The sequence below is a fragment of the Acanthopagrus latus genome, chromosome 4 (assembly GCF_904848185.1).
Source record: "Acanthopagrus latus isolate v.2019 chromosome 4, fAcaLat1.1, whole genome shotgun sequence".
Taxonomy (NCBI): domain Eukaryota; kingdom Metazoa; phylum Chordata; class Actinopteri; order Spariformes; family Sparidae; genus Acanthopagrus; species Acanthopagrus latus.
In genome coordinates, this window is record NC_051042.1 from 30,834,847 (window position 1) to 30,854,885 (window position 20,039).

At 44.2% G+C, this 20,039-nt stretch overlaps 1 protein-coding gene across 4 annotated transcripts in view; it reads right to left on the reverse strand.

Moving 5' to 3' along the window:
* The window catches only part of fto (FTO alpha-ketoglutarate dependent dioxygenase), a 124,542-nt gene extending 110,802 nt beyond the window's left edge, over nt 1-13,740 (reverse strand). The window contains exon 1 of one of the 4 annotated variants that reach the window (XR_005074738.1): nt 13,446-13,740. Coding sequence is in view for 2 of the 4 variants with exons in the window: in XM_037095986.1 (XP_036951881.1) it covers nt 13,446-13,571 (126 nt within the window). In the remaining 2 variants the exon portion in view is untranslated. The remainder of the gene's footprint in view (nt 1-13,445) is intronic. The other 3 variants (XR_005074737.1, XM_037095986.1, XM_037095987.1) reach the window with 3 other exon arrangements.
* Nucleotides 13,741-20,039: the final 6,299 nt, after the last annotated feature.

Below are 20,039 nucleotides of genomic sequence, written 5' to 3' on the forward strand. Positions count from 1 at the left end.
GCTCAGTTTTTCCAAGCAAGGGCCTGAGTTGTCTATCCTTCCCTGCAAGCAACGATATCATGCTGTTTTCGAAAGACAACTAGACAGACAATCACTTGAATTGTCTTATATGTTGATACTGATCTTTCGAATATGGTATTATTAACAAGCTTAAGCAGTGGCCTAAATTTAAATGGTGACAATCACCTAAGCCACTAGAAAAACATATGGCTCAAAACAGATGTGTACTGAACATCTAGGACAGGCCTCATGTCATCTTTGACCCAGATAAACTGGCATTATGATGTGACCTGAGATTAATACTGAATTATGGGCCGAATATCATTTGCAGCTGTTTACACGACCGTCACTCTGTCTTCCTGGAATCCTGAGGCAGATAAGTTTGCCATAATGGTATTAGCCAAATCCTGAAGTATAGCAGACGGCACTTGTCTTGCCTGAGAAGCCACCTCATTTCTTTATTTATTTTTCCTTCACTCATTCTGAACAAAGGAAAATATTCTACCAGGAATTGAATAGCTTAATCCTCTTTTCACTCTTCCCAGTAGCTTGAATGGTGACAGATTAACATCCTGGAGGTTTACAAACCCAGCCATTTGAAAATGTAATTGCTGGTGCCACACTGCATGCATGTGTTTTAAGTTGAGGGTTAATATTAAAGCTTAAAACACACACATGCACTCGAGTAAAGACGGTGGGGGGGTGGTGGACGTGGCCAGTTTGGGCCCGGACCCAAGGCAGTTAAGCCCGGGCAGGATGGACCATTCTGTCACGTGCGTATCAGGGAGTTGCAAGCTGTCCCGAACACTCACTAGGCGCCATAGTTACTGTTCACTTCTGCTAATTATTACAGCCAATCAGAGGGGTTAACGGGGCGGAGCCTGGCCAGACCATGTTCTGGGGCATTTAACAGCTGGCAGGAACGGAGGTGAATGCATTACACACTGCCCTCATCCAATAAAAATAAAACACCCTGACATCTGAGGTGTACTTAGCGCGGAGGGGAGGGAGCAAGCGTGGGAGGCAAGAAAGGAGGGAGGGAGGGAGGGGTGGGGTGAAGGGGAGAGAGCATCTGATAACATGATGTCCAAGTGCCACCTAGTGACAACTTTCCATCTTCTCTGGTCCTCAGGGCTCAAGAGCATCGGGGTCGGAGGTGGTGGACGGATCACCAGGGTACAGGGTTTTCAATATCAGCCGCATATTGTTCCGACCTCTCAGAGACTTCTCAGTGAGCACCAACCATTTCAAATTCCAAGTCAAATGTCAACCCACAGTACAACAACAACAGTCGAAACTGCTGTTGATTTGAATCCATCTACTATCTATCTGTTGAGGGGACCGGGCCCCCGAACACTGCACTGGTATGCCGGTGGCCCTGGGCCCTCCTAGGTCCCCTCCCTTCATTAACCCAGGTATAAATCACACTCTGCCGGTGCCCAGAGGTGAGAGGGATGAGAGTGGAGGTGAGCTTGAAATAATGCTTATGTCACGGCGGGTCAGCCCTCCATTATGGCCGTTTCAAAAACTATTAATCTTGCTTGTAGTCAGTGGCCTAGAAATAATTACTTCATCTAACCCATGTAATACAGCATGACCAGCAGTCGAGCCTGGTCAATTTGAGGCTGGGGAGGCAGGATGGTGGTGGGGTAGGGGGAGGGCGAGAGAGAGAGAGGTAGTGAGGGAGAAAAAGGTGGTGGGGGGGGCACAAATTACGAGGCCCTGTCTCCTGCTCGTGGGTGAATGATGTCCTGCTCGCTTCAGCTGTGGCCTTTCACACTCTCATCGCTGATTTAGATAGATACACACACGTTCACACTCGGAGCAGCAGATTATATACAAGCACACATATGTGCGCACATTAATCCATGATTAAATGCACACACATTGGGGCGAGGAGGATACAAATCACATTATTTTAAACAAGGGGTCAAAACCCTTTCAGCGAGAGAGCTCAAAAAACACACAAGCGAACACACAGAATTAAATCTGCCGGAGTTAGCATGCAGAACCAACCCTGGTAAAACTAGATCATCTATTACGGCTGCGGCTAATGAATATTCTCCTTATCGATTAATCTGCCAATTATCTTTAGGATTAATCAATAAATCATTTAGTTGATAAAATGTCGAACAATTGTGGAAAAAGAAAATGACAATTTCACAGAAAACGATGTCTTCTTTCATCCAACAAACAGACAAAAACGCGAAGACTCTTCATTTACAAATACAGATGGCAAAGAAAATCAGTAATTTTCTTAATTTAAGAAGCTAGAACCAAAAAAAAATGTGGACATTTGCTTGAAAATGATGGACATTTAATAAGAAATATAGTTGCTTGGAAATAAACCAATCAATTAATCGACTAACCATTGCCGCTCTTACATCCACCTACTACTTTATACTATTACTGCAACATAAAATTCAGCAACAAGTTTGTACATTTCCATTTAAATCCCCAAATATGCAAATCAAGTTGTGCCACCTGCTATCCAAAGTGAACTCTGCATTCGTTTTTTGTCATTCTAAAGGAGAGCAGTGCTCAAGTTTCCGGGAATGCAATTAGTTTTCATATTTGTTCGAATCACATTTTTTTGTTATCAGTCAAAACCAATTTTGAAAGCCATGATATAACACACAGCCATTTAGAACCCGTGTGTGTAAACAGAGACGCCACTGCAAACCATGAACGTCACAGGAAGTATGTATGGAGTGACATAAATAAATGCAGCCCTCCAGTGGCTGTCACAGCTGGTATTGCAGGTGCAAATTTAATTAGTCAAGGTGAAGTCTCCCTTGTTGTCTGGTGGGGTGGGGGTGGGGGGGTCCTCACCATGCACGACTGTAAACACGCACTATATCCTAATCAGGTGTCACCGCGGCGTTTGATCAGCCCGCGAAAACTTGTCACGAATCCCCGGCAGAGAGTGGGCCGAGGGGGGAGAACAAAGGAAAAGAGCTGTCACGAGAGAACAGGGTGGTGGTGCTGATGGCAGTGGTGGTGGATGAAGAAGAGTTTGCCCATTAGCGGTCTCCGTCGCCTATCTCTCTCTCTCTCTCTCTCTCCCACTCCCCTTAACGTCTCTCCCCTCCTCTTGTTTTTCTTCCTTTCTCTCCGTGGCTACCTGCAGTACACACTTCGCTGTATCAAGTCGCCGCTCTACATCTACACTTCCACTCTGAGGAAAATCTCAACCGCAGCTGTCACGCCCGTGCTTCACAACCGCCAACAAAGCTTCCAAAAAGAAAAAAAAAAACCCAAAGTCATAAAATACTTTTGTTTACCCCCCCCCCCAAAAAAAAAACAACCCACACATGTACAGAGATACAAGCTTCGCTCGTTTTGTTTTTATCAAAAGCCGTTCTGAGTGGTAAGGTCCTCCTGAAAAGCCTGGAGAACTCGAGTCAGACATGATGTTCTCCTCCCGCCCAGCGCCTCCAGGCTGCACTCAGGCAGCGCAGGAACACGCGCGCCATTAGACACTGTTTACCTTTCAGTTTGGGCGATATTGAATACATTAGCCGATTGAACCTCATAAGAAACACAGCCGAGTGACAAGGCCCAATCGTCTTTGCGACTACCATGGTAACTGAGATTACAGGCTAACAAAGAGCAGACAGGGGGAGAAAATATTTAAAACCCGAATAGTGATACATAAATTAATTAAAGGACAAAAAAACAAGTGGAGAATTAAAGTTGGAACATCTGTCAGCGACTTAGCTTCCCAACGTAATACCAGTGTTAGAACATTTATACCCTTGAAGTTAATGATCCCCTCCTTAATTGACAGTCAAGGAAAACTGGCTGCGGCAGCATCCTGCCGAGACGCCGATAAGAGGCCCGACTCCCCCCCCTCCCAAAAATAAAATACAAAAAAAAAAACAGTTTAAAGAACCTTGGCACTAATCCCTATTGTCATCCCAGTGCAGCAGAAGGACTTACAAACACAGATAACTCTGCTGAAGCTGTCTATTTCTCAGGAGTTATGGGGACAGCCGAGCCGCCGCGCGCCTCGAATCAGTCACTCAGATTAGCCCAATCCCTCTGTGCTGTCAGTCAGCCGAGACAGTAGCCTGTCACCGCATTTACATGAGTCCATCTCACATGTGACAATGCCCCCTATATGTGACAATGGCTGCGAGGAAGGGGTCCACTCGCTCGCAGATAGCGGGCGTGCAAGTACGGCAGATGGGCTGTTGTTGGATTAAGCTCATGGTGTGCCGCCATGCTCGTGTCTTCTGCTGACACTCCGACAACAAGTTTAAAGAGTCTTAACCATTGCTATTTTTTTTTTTTCCCATAGTGGGGAGAATGTGGGAGATGTATGTCAGATGAAACACACCTACACTGACAAAGACAGATGCACACGCGCACACACATAGGGATAAACTTCAAAAAAAAAAAAAAAAAAAACTTGCAAGTACAGAATGAGTGTTGGATGAAAACCAGAAGCTTACCTAGTCCTCCCCAAAGTTGGCTTCAAGCATGACTTTAATCCACCTACTTCACTTAACACGACGAGGCTCAGAGAACAAAAGGGAAAACAACAGAAAATTAAGTACATCCTATACAAAACATCTGGATCAGTCCCCCATCTTGAGTTAACACAGGTATGCTTTAGATTAAAAAGTCAACCCTAAAACAAATCTCCCCTCCAAAAAAGAACACTAACTAGATAAGACACAAACTTTCTGGGTGTCAAATTAATAAGGGATTACTTCCTGCGGAGTACGAGTTTGTACTTTTTTTTTAAATGAGCGGCTGCTGCTTGACGGCACCTGAGCGCTCTCGCTGTGTGCAGACTGCTTTTTTATGCTTCTGTGGCTCACTCCACTTCAAACAGTCCCGCAACAAATGACAGTGGATGCCCCCTACATAACAGGGCCAGGGCAAGCATGACACAGGGGTTGACAAGTGAACCCTCAAACTCCCTAACCCCTACCCCTGCCGTGGCACATGCACACACACACACACACACACACACACACACACACAAATAGTCCCGGCAAACAGCCCTGACATGACCGCTCGGCAGCCCTTCCTAACCCCTCCTTGTGTTTTTTCTCTCTCCATCTCACTGGAGACAACCCTCAATTCAGGACCGTTTTAGCCAGGCGAGTGGATGTGACCCGCTGCCCCCCAGTCAGGCTCATCTGAATAAACAGAGCTGAAGAAACAGGCAGAGGAGGGAAAATCTGCCTACATTATGATAGGAAGAGAGAAGATGGGATTCAGCCAAGGGGCTCTTTTCTTTATGCACGTTTGATCAAGTGCTTGACAGCGCCGGTGGATGGAATTACGGACTGTTGAACAAAAAGTTGTGTAAGTGTGTGTGTGGGCGTGTGTGTGTGTGTGTGCGTTGTTCATTCTGGACAGCTGGGTTTCCGTGGCCTGACAGTGTTAGGATTGTGACAAGCCTGCCGCACCACACCACCACATAGAGAAAGCGCAACCCGCCCACCAGCCTTTCGCAGTCCATCACTCAGGACGGCCGGGGGAAGCGCCGTGAGAAGAGGTCAGACGTGGAGGAAAGAGGGTGGGAGGAGAGCGGAGGAGAGGATGAGGAGGAGGACGAGGAAGGAGGGAGGGCTGGTCAGGGGTTAAGTGTAGAGAAGACAGCGATGAAAGGCAACTGTCATGCACCAGTGCTCGCCCAGGAGCACCTGTCTCGAGGAGAACATGCAAAGTGTGCCGGTCACGTCCTGACAATACCCCCCCGCTTTTTCTTTCACACACACATAGATCAACACACACATACAAGCTCTCAGGAAAAGGCTGATGCTCCACCGCTGGAGAGGCATCGCCTGTCTGACAGCATGCCAGTCAAGCTGTCGTTGGCTCCTTCGCATATATGCAAGGAAAAGTTAGGCTGATGAAGAAAAAACACATGGGGGGGGTGGGGGCTCAGAGGAAGAATCACTGAGACATGAACAGACTACCTGAAGTGAGCAGACACTTCTCAGACACTTGATGCAGAGTAAATGCTGGAACGGGAGATACAAAAAGCTCCAGGAAAGCAAATGCAGGATAACCAGGAGAACGTTCTGCAGACTGGGAGTAGGTGCAGTTACCAAAGTCATTAGATGTAAGTAGCTACAAAAAGCATCCGATGCCTCCGACTAAAAATGCTTTTGCAAGACCCTTTCACAATTTTTGTGTTCAATTATGTAGACATGAGGTTAGTGGCTATTTGAACTTTTCTGCTATCTGACAACACCTAAACATTTCACAAAAATAGCATTGTGTTTGTTTTTTTACAAGTATAAACTGCAGTATTTTTTGTTAGTGGTGCCTAGCAGAGGAGGCCGAGTGTACCTCCAGCTGGCTCAGTCAAAAGCGATGCCAAGCGGAACCTGGCTCCAGCTGACGGAGGCACTTCCTACGTTCAGCCCCTACAAAGCAATACGCCAAATGCCAGGTATTTTAACACACTTTCATTGCTCATGTTTATGGAAAAGAACTTATGATGTACAAATTAACAGTTACTATTTACAGCGCCTTGTGAACCTGGCCTCCTGCAGCTTTTGTGAATGAAGGGCTTTTGGACTTTCCATTGAAACCAGATGTTGGGCAGCACCGTGGCAGTAGGCACACTTTTTATTGGAAAGGTGAGTCATTACAAAAGGAAAATAAATTCACAAATAAACAGCATGAAGACCGCCTGTCCTATGCAGGTGGCTTTGCGTGGTAAAACCGTTTTTTATTGCAGTTGGCTAAAAATAGCAACAACCGGGTTAGCTAAGACATCGATTGTTATTTTTGCTCCAGAGGCTGTAACGTCGCGCTCGTAATTGTTAATTTTTCCAACATTCATGGACCTAAACAAGCTTGTTGCAGATGTTTTTTGTTTTTTTTTTATCACTTTTGTGTAATGATCTTTTAGCATTAACAGCATCAGCAGCCTTGACACTTGCACACAACCATGCATTTGAAGACCAACTACACACTCACACACACCTCCAGAATGCCAAACAAACAGAAATGGAAAATAACGACGTGGCCGGATCATAGCCTCGAGTGGCTAATGAACCCCCTTGAGGATCTAGCCCTTGTGTATGGGGTGAGAGGGTCACTCCCATGTTTATTCAGCAGCGGTCCAATGAGCCACCACCATCTATTGATCGAACTGATTATTCTATGTCTCTCTTGTGACGGGACACATGCATGACAGATGAACCCTACTTGGGCAGGTCACATTCGATGTAATCTCATTGAATTTGACGGCTGATCTGGTCGGCCGGTTTGCATGATCCACACCGCGGCCCTTGTTTGCGAACGCGCTGACATCTGTGGCTAATGCCTCAACACTAATATGAGGCGCTCGGCAGGGGCTGTCAAACACGTAAGCTGTCAAGGGCTGTTTGGACAATCCCGGTGACTGCTTCCATAGGAGAAAACCGTCCGGGTGGTATAAACACAGACATATATACCCTTGTTATCGGTACAGGATGTTTCTCAGTATTTTAATAGGGATGTGCTACTTGTAAACCGAGCTAACTTGCTAATCGGCAACAGAAATACCACTCGGTTAAATTTAGGATTATCATATTTTCATTGCAAGAAATAAGCATGTTTCACAAAGATTTTATAACCGTGTTGAATATTTCTTTTACTTCATAGCCTTGGTGTTATTGAGCCCAATTTTTTGTACTGTATTCTGAATGTTTACTTACTATTAAATGGTAACAAAGAGCACAGTTGCATGGGTGTAAGGCATGACTCATGTTGCCTCATATCTGTGGAAAGTCTGTGGAAATAAGTTGGATTTTGCCTTTCCTTGAAATCTTTTTCTTTTTTACATTTTTCATCTTGCCTCATGTCAAACAGTGGCCAACCAGTCAGAGGGGAGTAGATGGCAGCCAGTACAAGGAGGAAACCTCTGCAGATGACCCTTTCAGTGACATTATGACTCACTATGGCGCTCAATCCCCAAGCCAAGCCAGACTATAATGCCTTGCATGAGGCTATCTCTGTTTTTCCATTTAAATGTTTAGTAAGATCACAGGCCCTCCGAAGCACATATGGGAGTCCGTGGCAGGCCATCTCAGCCATATAGCCTGAGACAATGCAGGCGGGGCCGTAAAAGTTGATATCCTTCCAGATGCAAACCAAATGTAGTCATCATGCACCTTTAAAATGTCACGCGTTCAACACAGCCTCCCATAAAAAAGGTGGTAGGAAGTGAGGGAACGACGTGAGGGATTTCTCACATTGATCACGAGAAGCCGACCCAACCCATATATGGCTGATATCTGAATGTCATCAGCAGAGAACCATCTCATGGGTAATAAGCAGTATCCTGGTGCATCGCTTTATCTTAAGGAAAACAGCTTGCTCATGTTTAAATGCCACTAGTTGTCAAAGAAACACAGATGAAGTGGGTCAATCTCAAGGGATGGAGGGAACTAATTACATCTACTGTACATCTGTAATTTAACCTGTACTTAAGTAGACAACACACCATATTATCTGCTTAGTTACTTCTAAATTCATAATTCAGGTCTGAGTACAATTTGTGTAAAATATCAAAACCTTTCAACTGCATTTTTGTAGCCAAAAAGGCCATCTGATCATAAACGGGCTGATGAAAACCCTCATATGAGTTATATTTCAGAAACGCAACTGTAATTGTACTCGAGTACAGATTTTCACTCTTTCCACCACTGTCAAACCAATCCTTCCATCATTGTCATCACAGAAATAGGATCTACCATCCATTACACTTACTGCAGTGTTCCAAAATGATTATGATAAAGGTGCATATCATCACAAAACTGAAAATACATATTTTTCCTCTTATCTGTACCACTGTTTATCCATCTGCATTGTTTTGGTATAGGTTGATGACTGAGATATTGACAGTACCATGTAGAAAGAAGTGTGCATCTCTTCATGGACAAGCTAGCTAACTATGCTAGCTAAAGTTACAGTTCAGGCGAGGAGGACATTATTAATGTTCACAACCGGCTGACAACAAGGTCTGTGGATTATTGGGTGACGGTTTCAGGAAAGAGAAATTGATGTTGAGTTAGTTTTTTTTTATTTCTGTTTTTTGGTGCTTTCTGTCCCTTTTGTCAAATTGGAAAATATACCACTAAACTAAAACAAATTCATGCAACTGTTCAGCTAAAACAATAAAATGTATATAATCTATGTGGTGAATATCTCAGTATTTCATCTCATATTTCATTGTATCGAGCTGAGCAGTATCTCTAGTATGGTGACTGAATTACTTTAAAGAGAGGTTGGACTCGCCATGCTGATCTGTAAACAACTCAGTATAAATATATGAGCCAAAGATCAAATAGGCAAGACAAGGTAAAGACATGTAGAGGAAAAGCTCGGCAGCAGACTAATCAGCCCCCTCCAATGCACACATAGCAGATCAATGAAAGACCTGAGGCCTTGAGCCTGCACTATATTACACACCAAAACTTCATATTCATTCATTGATTTTACTTTTCAGAATAGTATATCATTGAACTCCAATGGGAGCTAAAAAAAAAAGAGGCAGGGGCTGAGGTCAAGCCTCGCGTGGACGGATGTTTGCACAATATTGATGGCGCAAGCAGAAAGAAATGACTAAATATCTGGATCAATAGCTAGTTTCCCTCGCCACGACAGGTTGTTCCAGATGGAAATATATAAATACTTCTTTATGGCTGCTGGAGTGGCCCTAACGAACAGGGCTAAATGCCCCCCTTAAGGTAAACTCTTTGATTAGCCGAGGCCAGAGGTGACAAGAGGGGTCTGCTGATGCTACAATGCCACGCTTCCAACGGCCTCAGGATGCTAATGCACACAGGGGCCCAGTAAAGAGGCCAAGAATATGACAGGTCACAAGCCCTGGGCAAAGTGCTCCGCGCTACCTGACCCTCCTATTCATTTGTAATGATGATGGGGCCCAGGCTACACCATTCTCGGTCATGTTCACATAATGCATGTATGAATAATTTAGAAACATTTTCATCATTACTCACATAACGCCACTATTCTAATTGTCGTAATCAGGCCTGGCACTGGGGGGAGTCCCAAATAATTTGGCCTAAAGAAACAAATTTGCATGTGGAATTCTTCCAGTGAAATATGTAGAGCACTTTGTAATGAAACCAGACCAACGGCCTGGTGGAAATCTTGCACCCTGCTGTTGCTGATGCCGCAAGAGCTGCCTGGTCTTATTTACAGCACAACACAATTACTGAGAACAACACCCAACCTCACAGCTTCCTCTGCTCCACAGCGGCCAATGGGGCCATAAAGTGGGAGGAACCACATCATTGCCTACTCCTTAATTAAATGAAAACCCGTAAGCTTCATTTGCCTCCTTTTTTTAACACATTGAACTGGCCAGCCCACTGCTGAAGACCTCCCAGACACCATCCCTGCTTGGCCCTAAATCATGACTGGATAAACGGCCCGTCGGGTCCCTGCTGGACACACAGTGGCCGCCCAGCGGCAAGGCCAGGGCAGGGCATGCAGTAGATCGACACCTAGCCAGCGATAAGTAATTCTGTAGAGGATTAGCAGCATGATAGCCTGATCAATACTGTGTGCTCAGGCCATTAGGAATGCAGTGAGGAAATGACCCCCTCCGGTAATAAAGCAGGGCATCTGGGTTCTCCTTCATTTGCCAGCTCCATTAGTGTAATGGTATCATTATCTGCCACAGCCGTATTTTTCTGAGCTCTGGCTTTTCCACAGCTCGACCGGCGGGGGTCTGATGAAGCTGTGAGGGCCCCCATGCCGAGCGTTCCCCTTCTCTACCATTCTACACAGAGCCTAGGTGTAAATCTAGCTCTGTTGGAGCTTATGTGCTCCCCTGCCTTAGGTATCCATACCCATGTTTTATGTCAGCACCCAACACTATTTCTCCATTATTGGCTCATTAATAGAGCAAGCAGCATGTAGCTTGGGTTAAAAGGGAGAAAAAGATGGCCGGCATAGTGCAAAGCTGCTGAATGTGCTGAATCTGACACCCCCCTCTTGCTAAAACACCAGGCCTGACATGACAGGACGTCGGCATTAGTCGCCATAAATCGTTTCTTTTACACTAATTCACCAGCTAACATTTTGTGTGGGAGAAATTGATTAACCATGTCTGGATGTGTGGCCACATAATCAGCTTTTACCTCGGTAGTTGTTAATTTAACAGAATTGCCAAGGGAAACACAAACCATTTTAATGAGTGTTCAGAAATTAAATACCCTAAACAGCTTGCACTACGGCGCCGCAACCAGAGCAAACCAATGAGGCTGATCTAAGCAATGGGCTGGGCTGAGCCCAAGACCTCACAACATCTGGTGACCCTGTGTGATCATTACTTAGCCTGCTGCTCACACACACACTTCCTGTTTCGACACTGCACTTTATACTTGTCATCGCTGTCCAAATGGCGAGCTTGCATCAAAGACGGCGTCAGAACATCGGGTTAAGGGACAGGGCAAGTTCTGTTTTCACACTCGCCAAGGTATGAGTGGAAATTCATCTTGTGATGACATTACTGATAAAACAGAACTAAATGTTTTCAATTCTTTGGATTAGGGTGCGAGGCTATGAGTTGCTATGAGGTGGAAGTTCATGAAAGTACAGCGAGTTGAGAACCAGAGTGCAAGTAGTCTGCAATTAATGTTGCTGAAACGAGAAACAAAACAGCGTGTCAAAGAACATCTGACGGACCCGTCCGCTAATCTAAACAACACCGCAATAATCTCAGTTTCTGAACTTAAACAAATGTGAAGTGATGTGGATGTGATGAGATTAATTCTCCCTCACAGTTAGGCCAGTGTCCTATTCTATTTCACTTTGAAAAACACAGACAGGCTATGACATCCCACCTGTCAGTGTGTCTACTGACTTGCTGCGGTGGGATTTTCGAAGGAGACTGTGTATTCATTTGGCACTAATCTGTTCGTGCTTGCATTCCCTAACTCGGTATGACAGTGGAGCCATCATAGCACATCTCTCACTTTGTGCAGCATTGCAAACATACTCACTCACCGAATAAGACAACCGTCGTATCCAAGACATTAGTTATCGTAATAACTGTATCACTACACAACCACTGATGTTATAAAAAAAAGTGGCCAAAAGCGTGCAGCTCCCTCCCTGCCTGGCTTTGCTCTACACTCATATAGTCATTTTGCAATTACAATTCCTCTCGCTCATCCTTTTATTTATCTAAAGAGAAAGGAAGCTGAGCCATTAGGTCTGTGCAGTGCTGCCTGACTGACTGCCTGAGGGCCAGCTGGAATGAGTTCTCTCTCTGAGCCGCTCATCTGGCCGCCATGGCTGCTTTCATAAACAGGAGGAACCACGTCCTACATAGTTTCACTGCTGTCTAACATGATCCAAACACATGTGCCACGGCAGACTGCGTCCAAGTCAGGAGATAAGAAGAGAAACAGACAGAGAAGGCAGGCAGGCAGGCAGACAGACAGACAGACAGGCGGGGTACGACTGTGGGGTGAAGTACAGCCACAGGATGCCTTGGGCACGGCAGAGCTCCTCGACTTCCTTTCGGCTTAAGCACCTCGGCACACAACAAAGTTAAGGTTATGCAGCATGCGAAAGCCCGTTTAAGCCCTGGTCAGCACGAAACACGGCACGACGGGTCACGGCGGGTTACAAAAGCATCCATCTAACAAGTAATCCCTGCACAAAGTCAGATCATGTGTCGCAGGGATTATTGCATTACACCTTTAGCGGGCTCTTACAGATGTCACACTCACGTCTATATCATTACAGACAATTAGCCGCTGGGTAATCATTTGTGCTGTGCATTAGAGCTCCAGTTGTTATCCAGCAGTGCCTATAGCTGAAAGCCTGGAGCAGCTGTGAGACTGCTGGCCTGGCACCTTGCCAAGTCCTGACACTTACACACTAACTTTACATTAAAATTTAAAAAACTACTGCACTGAGCTTCCTCCTGTTGCTGCTCCACATTTAACACCTGATTCATTTTCTCATCCCTTCACACCAGCAATCAAAACTTCGCATCTTGGTTGTTTGTTTGTTTGTTTTCTATCATATACTAACAGCTAACGTATAGATTTTTCACTGTTTTCTTACACACACACACATATATATATATATATATTTCTATATCCTACAGACTGCCATTCATAACGTGTTTTTTTTTTCTTCTATTTGTTGTCGAGACTCAGCAGTGTATTTAACGTGGTAGGAAGAAAAAAACAAAACCAAAAAAAAAAAAAAGCACCGTTATCTTTTTCATAATGCAACTGTACGTCTTCATTGTGGCAGTTGGGGGGGAAAAAATGGAAAACACAATAAAGGAAAGAGGCAAGGTGAGGTATGCGCTGACATTCGCGGCTCGCTAGCCTCCGAAATGCAGCCAGCGGCATCCCACAAGGAGCATTAGATATTCAACGAGCGACAGGGCTTAGAAATATGCCAGAGCTAACGGAGAAAAACGCTATCAATACCTTTCTTCTCTTCTCCCCCTCACTGTCACCCGATCTTTTCATGTTCCTGGAGTTGTGTTTACACTGCCTCGCTTTCATTAGGGGCGACGTTGGTCGTTGTAGTGCGCGAACACACGGCACCGTCATCTGTTCGCACCTTTGCGCGGAGCACACGACGGGCAGCGGTTCGCGGTGTCTCGGTCGGGGACCGGCGGTCAATATTTTCACTATGAAGTGGCTTCTTGGCGAGAGGCACTTGAAGGAGCCGCCACAAGCGCTGCGAAGAAAACTACAAGTCCCAGGTTGAGCGCGCGCTCGAGGCGGAAGCAGCTGCGGGCACGCTCTGGATGCGCCACTGCGCAGCCGCGGCGCAGGTACAGCTCTACACAATGCGGATATGCAGCTCAACATGGCTTTAAATCAGTGATTTAAAATGGCTGTGACGTTAAAAAAAAGAAGCAAGTGAAAGCAGAAATTGTTCAATTAATTTAATATGTATTTATGTGTGTATTTTAATATTTCTATCACAAGTAGTAGTGATATCCTGAGTGCATATTTAGTAAAAAAAAAAAATTTAAAAAAGGGTTTAATCTTCAAAATATCGTGGTTGTGCATCAGCATGGATATTCCATATGCTTCCCTCCTCCTTTTTTTTTCGTAAATCAAAAGCAGTGTGACTTTCATCTCAGACTACGTGTAAAAATAGCAATCATGCTTTGAACGCGCTCCAGTTCAAGTCTCCGCCAACCTTCTTTCAACTCTTGCATAGCATCTCAAATCCAGGTGTTTTTCCTGCCGGTGTGGGCTCGCAAACCACGTCGGGGCCCCTCTTTTCAACCCACTACCGATCATGAAAGCGCAGCGTCTGTGTGGCTGCCTTTATGTATCGCCCCGCAGTCGGAGTGACCTCCGAGAGTTCATCCAGATTTACTCATAACATGTTTTGAATGGTGCTGAAATGTGTTCTGGCCATTGTTCCTATCAAAGCACATGTGAAATACATGAGAGAGTTTCACGGATGGAGCGGGCGGGCGGTGGTGGTGGTGGTGGGAGGGCGGTGCAGGGGTCTGAAAACACCTGTTACATATTACCATTACAGACTTTGATCAGTGTCTTCATTAGTTTCCTTTGTAATCTCTTTTCTTTTATGGTAGAGCTGACCCAAGTGAGCCGGGTACAGTGATTTAACACACATGTTTCTTTCACCTGTCTTGTAAAATGCTCAAAAGCTCTCCCACTTTCAAAGATGTCGGTGTCTCTGGCATCCCTTACTAATAAACGGAGGGGGGTTCTTTTGATTCCTATTTATAACCTACATTTCCTCTCCTCTGTCCTGGTCTTCTGAGGCGAGAGTAGGTTTGAGAAATATCCTTGGAATCATTTTGTGAAAACTAGATCCATGTGCATATGTTTTTTGGGGTTTTTTTTAGTTTTTTTTTTCACATTTAACATATGTCAGCCTTCTGAGAGCTATCTTATGATGTTGTAAATAATCTTTTTTTTTTTTTTTTTTTTTTAATCTTATAATGTCAAAATCTGCCTTCTTCCAACCTCCATCACCCCGATCTATCTTTGTGTTCCTTTTATGCGTCAAACCATCATTCACATATTCACGCTGTCAGTCATCTTTTTTACGGTTAACTTCTCAAGGAACAGACGGTTTCTCTGACTGACATCTTTCGGCTGAGTCTGTCAGATCCGGGGCTCTCTGAGTGAACATAATGTAAAAGACCTTTTAATGGCAGACAGGCCAATCACCTCATCTGAAAATTCCTGCAGAAGCTTGTGGTTTTTTTTGTTTTTTTTTTTAATTCCGGTGCTGGTGGCCCATCGGTGTCAGAGTCCCCACAACCCCCATGGCTGAGGAATGATATGTGCACAGTGGGCCCTATTAAATTATTCACAGAGTATATAAACCATTCAGATCATGTTTAGTTCGTGGTAACGGAGGTTTGTGGGATCAATTCAGAGCCGGGGTAAAGGGGAATGCTTTGATCATAATTAGGTACATTGCTTAAAAAAATGTAGGCTATTCTAATGCAGTTACCTTATTATGCGTGTAATGCAATTCATGAGGGAGAAAACCCTCATTACGTTAAAGTAAGACGTTTCAGGATTTACACTGATTTGCTTTCCTGCCATGACTGTTATCAGTCTCACATTTGTCCAGTAAATACCAGCAGCTGATTAGCGCAAGTCACAAAATGCACTTCTATATCTTACTAATCAATATGTTATATGCCTTATATGTCTTAAAACCGAAGTTAAAACCAACACTGTAAGTATCTCAAAGCCTATTATGCACACTTTACTGTATATAGATCAAGGTGTGAGTTGTAAAGTTAGATTATTCATGACTAAAAGCCGTGTAAAGACAGACTGGTGAGATTGAGGTTCCCACATGCATTTTTAAGGCATGTAAACAATCTGTAATTCAAATGTGGGCTATAATGACACATTTCATGTTATAAAACAACATGTGAATATATAGTAAGCTTGTGCCAACCAAAGACATTATTTCAGGGAACCAGAAGTGCAAAGGTGCAAACTATAACTCACTCTCAAGTAATAATAGACAAAATGTGTTACTATTGCACGGCGCCGCTCTAGCTAACATTATGCTAGCCGTACGAGTAGCTTCATCTTCACTGTACTGATGTAAATCAATCTACTGTAACACAAATTCCCCCAAACTTCAAGTTCTTACTTTTACTGATTTGCAGATTACCATCATAATGTTATAAACAAGTTGTCAAAATCCACCAATCAATTCAAACTATAAATCCGATCCATCATTACAGGACGTTCCCTTTGGGAATGTGTCAAGCTATCGTTGGTATGTTGTCGCTGTCGGTCGCTGTGATGGGGAACATGTCCAAGAGGAGAAAGATCTGTGGCTGTTTTATGCTCGATGGTCAGATCCGAGGCTCTGTTAACAATCATATACTGTTCATGCTCTTTATATGGAGATGATTACCTTCCTCAACAATGCCTGTCATTTGTCCTACAGTGAATCAGGCTCTAAAGCAGGCACCTCTCCTCTCATGTCCGACCTGTGGGGTTCAGCGTGAGGCAAGGTCATCCCTGTACACACTCTGATGTGGTATCATATGGGATGGAGAAGGGGAAAAAAAACAAAAAAAACACTTTGAACCTCTTCTATCATCACGTAGCCCTCTCTGCCGGTCTGGCCAATGTGTTTGCGTTCATGCTGGGGGTATGTTTTCTGTTATTGTGCATTGCATCAGATCCGGATGACCCTCTGACAAGGCTCCCTTTTTTTTTTGGTGATATAATGAGCGTTTAAAATAGCCGGGGAAGAAGAAAAAGATGAGAGGAGCGCGGTGCCAGAAACTAAAGCGCAGTAAAGGAAGACAGAGACCATTGTGTCGGTCTGTATTAAAACCAGAGCCCACAGCCCTGCAATCATCCCGCGCCCCCCCCCATGCTTCGAACTATTGTATGGCCTGAGAAATCAGAAGATGCAAGAGACAGGCCCTCTTTGTGAGTACTGATACCTTTTCCAATGCAGGAGTTTCTGTCGGGGGCCACCTAGATTTTATTATTACGTTATCAAATTAAGCTGTGGTTTTTGTGTATGAAAGAGAGGAAGCGAACTACTGGGAAAACTGGAAAACAAATACAGCCAAGCTTTGTCCTGCACCACACGGGACCTCTGGTGAAGGTACCGTTAGAATTGTAAACAGCATTTTTCACTCACCACAACTCCGGCCAGGGACTATCCTCGGCATATTGTGCTGCCTCGGCGAAGACAAGCGCTTTTTCTGATTTTTATTTATATCGAATGAGCATATGGAGCAAGTATGTGCCTTCTCTGCTCGCTAACCTTCAATGCTTCGCCCTAGGAAACTGTTATTTGTCAGTGCTATAAAGCAGATTGCTGCCCAGTGGTTTCAATTAACATCAAAGCGCTCTTCGCAGGCAGTAATAGTTATATCAAAAACCTGAAATGTATTATTTAGGTTATGTGCTGGAGTCTTCCAAGCGATTATGTCCTCGTTCAGAGGGAGGGTTTTCTTTTTCTGCTGACTTTTTCCATTCCACGCACTCCGCCGCCCTTCAGCTCGTCCCTTTGAAGCAGCCCCCACATCACTCCTGTACGGTCTCTTTGTAGCACCGGGGTACCTGTGTGGCTCACACCCGGTGGCCTATTAGTTACAGGGCATAAAAAGTGGCAGTACAATGGTGATGGAGAAGATTAAAAGTCCCGTGTAGCTAAGTGGGTAGAGTTTTTCTGGAAATTCTCCCAGGTTTTTTTTTTTTTTTTTTGCTATTCATGTCTCACTGGAGCCTCATATAATGCATGCTCTAAAGTCCTGGTACATGTGTTATATTAAAAAGTGCGATATGTTTAAAAGGTGCAAAGTTGAGAATGGACGATCTGAGTGTTGTAGTCTTTCATCTCAGTGGAGGAAAGTAACGTAATACATTTACTCAAGTACTGTTCTTCTGTTTGAAGGTACTTGTACTTGAGTGGGTCTAGTTCCATTTTTACAACTTTATACTTCCTTCTGCTTTACAATTCAGAGTACAATTATACTCCATCTCCCATTGATTCAGACTGTAAATAATGAGTCCAATACTAGATAAGTGAACTGCTTTACAAATTCTGATGCCTACATTACCCACGATGCACCATAGCCACTCAGTGACATCACAGATTTTGAAAAGCAGTTCACTTGTCTAACATTGCACTGCAATTATGCTGTTGGACTCATTATTGACAGTCAAAATCAATACAACAGAACCAGAGATATCACCTTTTTTATTCCATGCATTCTTCCTCTTTTTCAAAACCTGTTGCCTATAATACCCACAATGCAATGTAGCCAGCCACTCAGCGACGTCACTGCAGGCAATTTGTCAGATTACATGCAGCTCTCCAATGTGTAAAAATGGTGGAGTTACTCCAAATTTCTGAATGCGTGAACAGAGAATTTCTACACTGTGGTACGGCTACTTTAACTTCAGCCAGAGATCTGTCCTGCTTGCAGACTGTGTAAAATATGACAATACGTCATGTGGATGGTTCCAGTGAGGAGCCCATCTCAGTATCGGACATTTTGAATCATTAAAATGCTTTAAGATTGTTAACAGGGTTACGTTTTTAACAGCAGGCCATGTGTTTAAATGACTAAAGGCCCAGATTAAAGGCATCAGATTATTTTAGAGGTATTTGAGCAGTAGGGGTGGTCAAAATTCAGTCAACAGTCAAAGATAAGTTTCTATTGGCAGTAAATCCTCTCAGTGTGTGGGGGGCAGGTGGAGGTTTTGCATGAAAGGCTATAGAGAGAGATAATTATTATTATGGGTAACACCTACAAAAATCAAATATGATGTCACAACTTTTACTCAGGTTCAGATTATTACTGAAAGAACATACGATAATTATAACAGTGTCACGCTTCAGTTTAGTGCTGAACTTTTTTGTGTGTGTGTTGAATGTTATTTCAGAGCCTGTTTGATTTCCGAGTCCTACGCTGGATTTTCTTGTGTATTTCATCTCTCATCAAGATCTGGACAATTGCGGTATGTGTATGTTGTTTATGCCAGATTCAAATCATGTGTCTTCTGCCAGTGCAATGCAGAATGATAAAAGGATGATGGCTGTTGTGGTCCATGTGCAAAATAAATGCCGCTCTAACCAGTTTATTTTACATTTTTCATGCTCACGTACTGACTAATCAGGATTGGTAACAGACAGGCCTCAGACTGGATCAGTGCAAATAAGGTCAAACTTCAGTTTGCAATCCCACAGAGACAGCCAGACCTGAGCAGCACCTGCTGTCCGGCTAACATAAGCACCTTTCTTTAATTCCCGGTGAATAAGATTCTTTCATAAACCCACAATGAAACCTCTGCAGGGACAGAAGTCATTTGTTGGCTCCAGCTTTTAGTCAGAATATTGTTAAAAACCTTCCAAACTCAAAGGCCGAGGTTTGAAGTGCAGGGAGGGCCCCCTTTTAAAACGGTTCAAAAAGTACATACAGCGTTCGATACATGTTGATTAAGCCTCGATTAATGATTGTATAGCACCACAGGAAAGAGCCCCTTTGGTTAGCGAACAGAAGGAGCGTGCAGCCGTAGTCTAAGATGTGGTGCACCTCCTCGCCCGGGATCACTTCCAGACACCAGAATGAGGAAGCGCTTTGCTATTGCTGTGATTTGAATACCATGATCACGGAGCACTTTTATAAGAAACCCATTAAAAAGTGAGGTTTTGACATACAAAAGAGCCCCTTTTTAAGTCTCACGCACAATGTCAGGCTGAGAGACGTTATAAAACTCTATACAGAAGCATACATCCCTCGTGTGTGTCCCACGGCCTCGCGCGCCATCAGGATGGAATATCTTTTGTAGAGGCAGCGATGACCTGTTTCCTGGAGGAGCCTGCGCCCTATCACTCAGCACCATGCCGCAGATTAATCGCACATTTGTTCGGCATGATACAATCGCCTGGGACTGGACTTAACTTCCAACAAAGACGTCTGCCTGGAATATGCTGATTTGTCAAAATACCCCACCAATCTAAGAAAAATAAGTCCCTCTGAATGGGACCAGCTGAGGTGGACACAATGGCCCAGTGTGACCCCC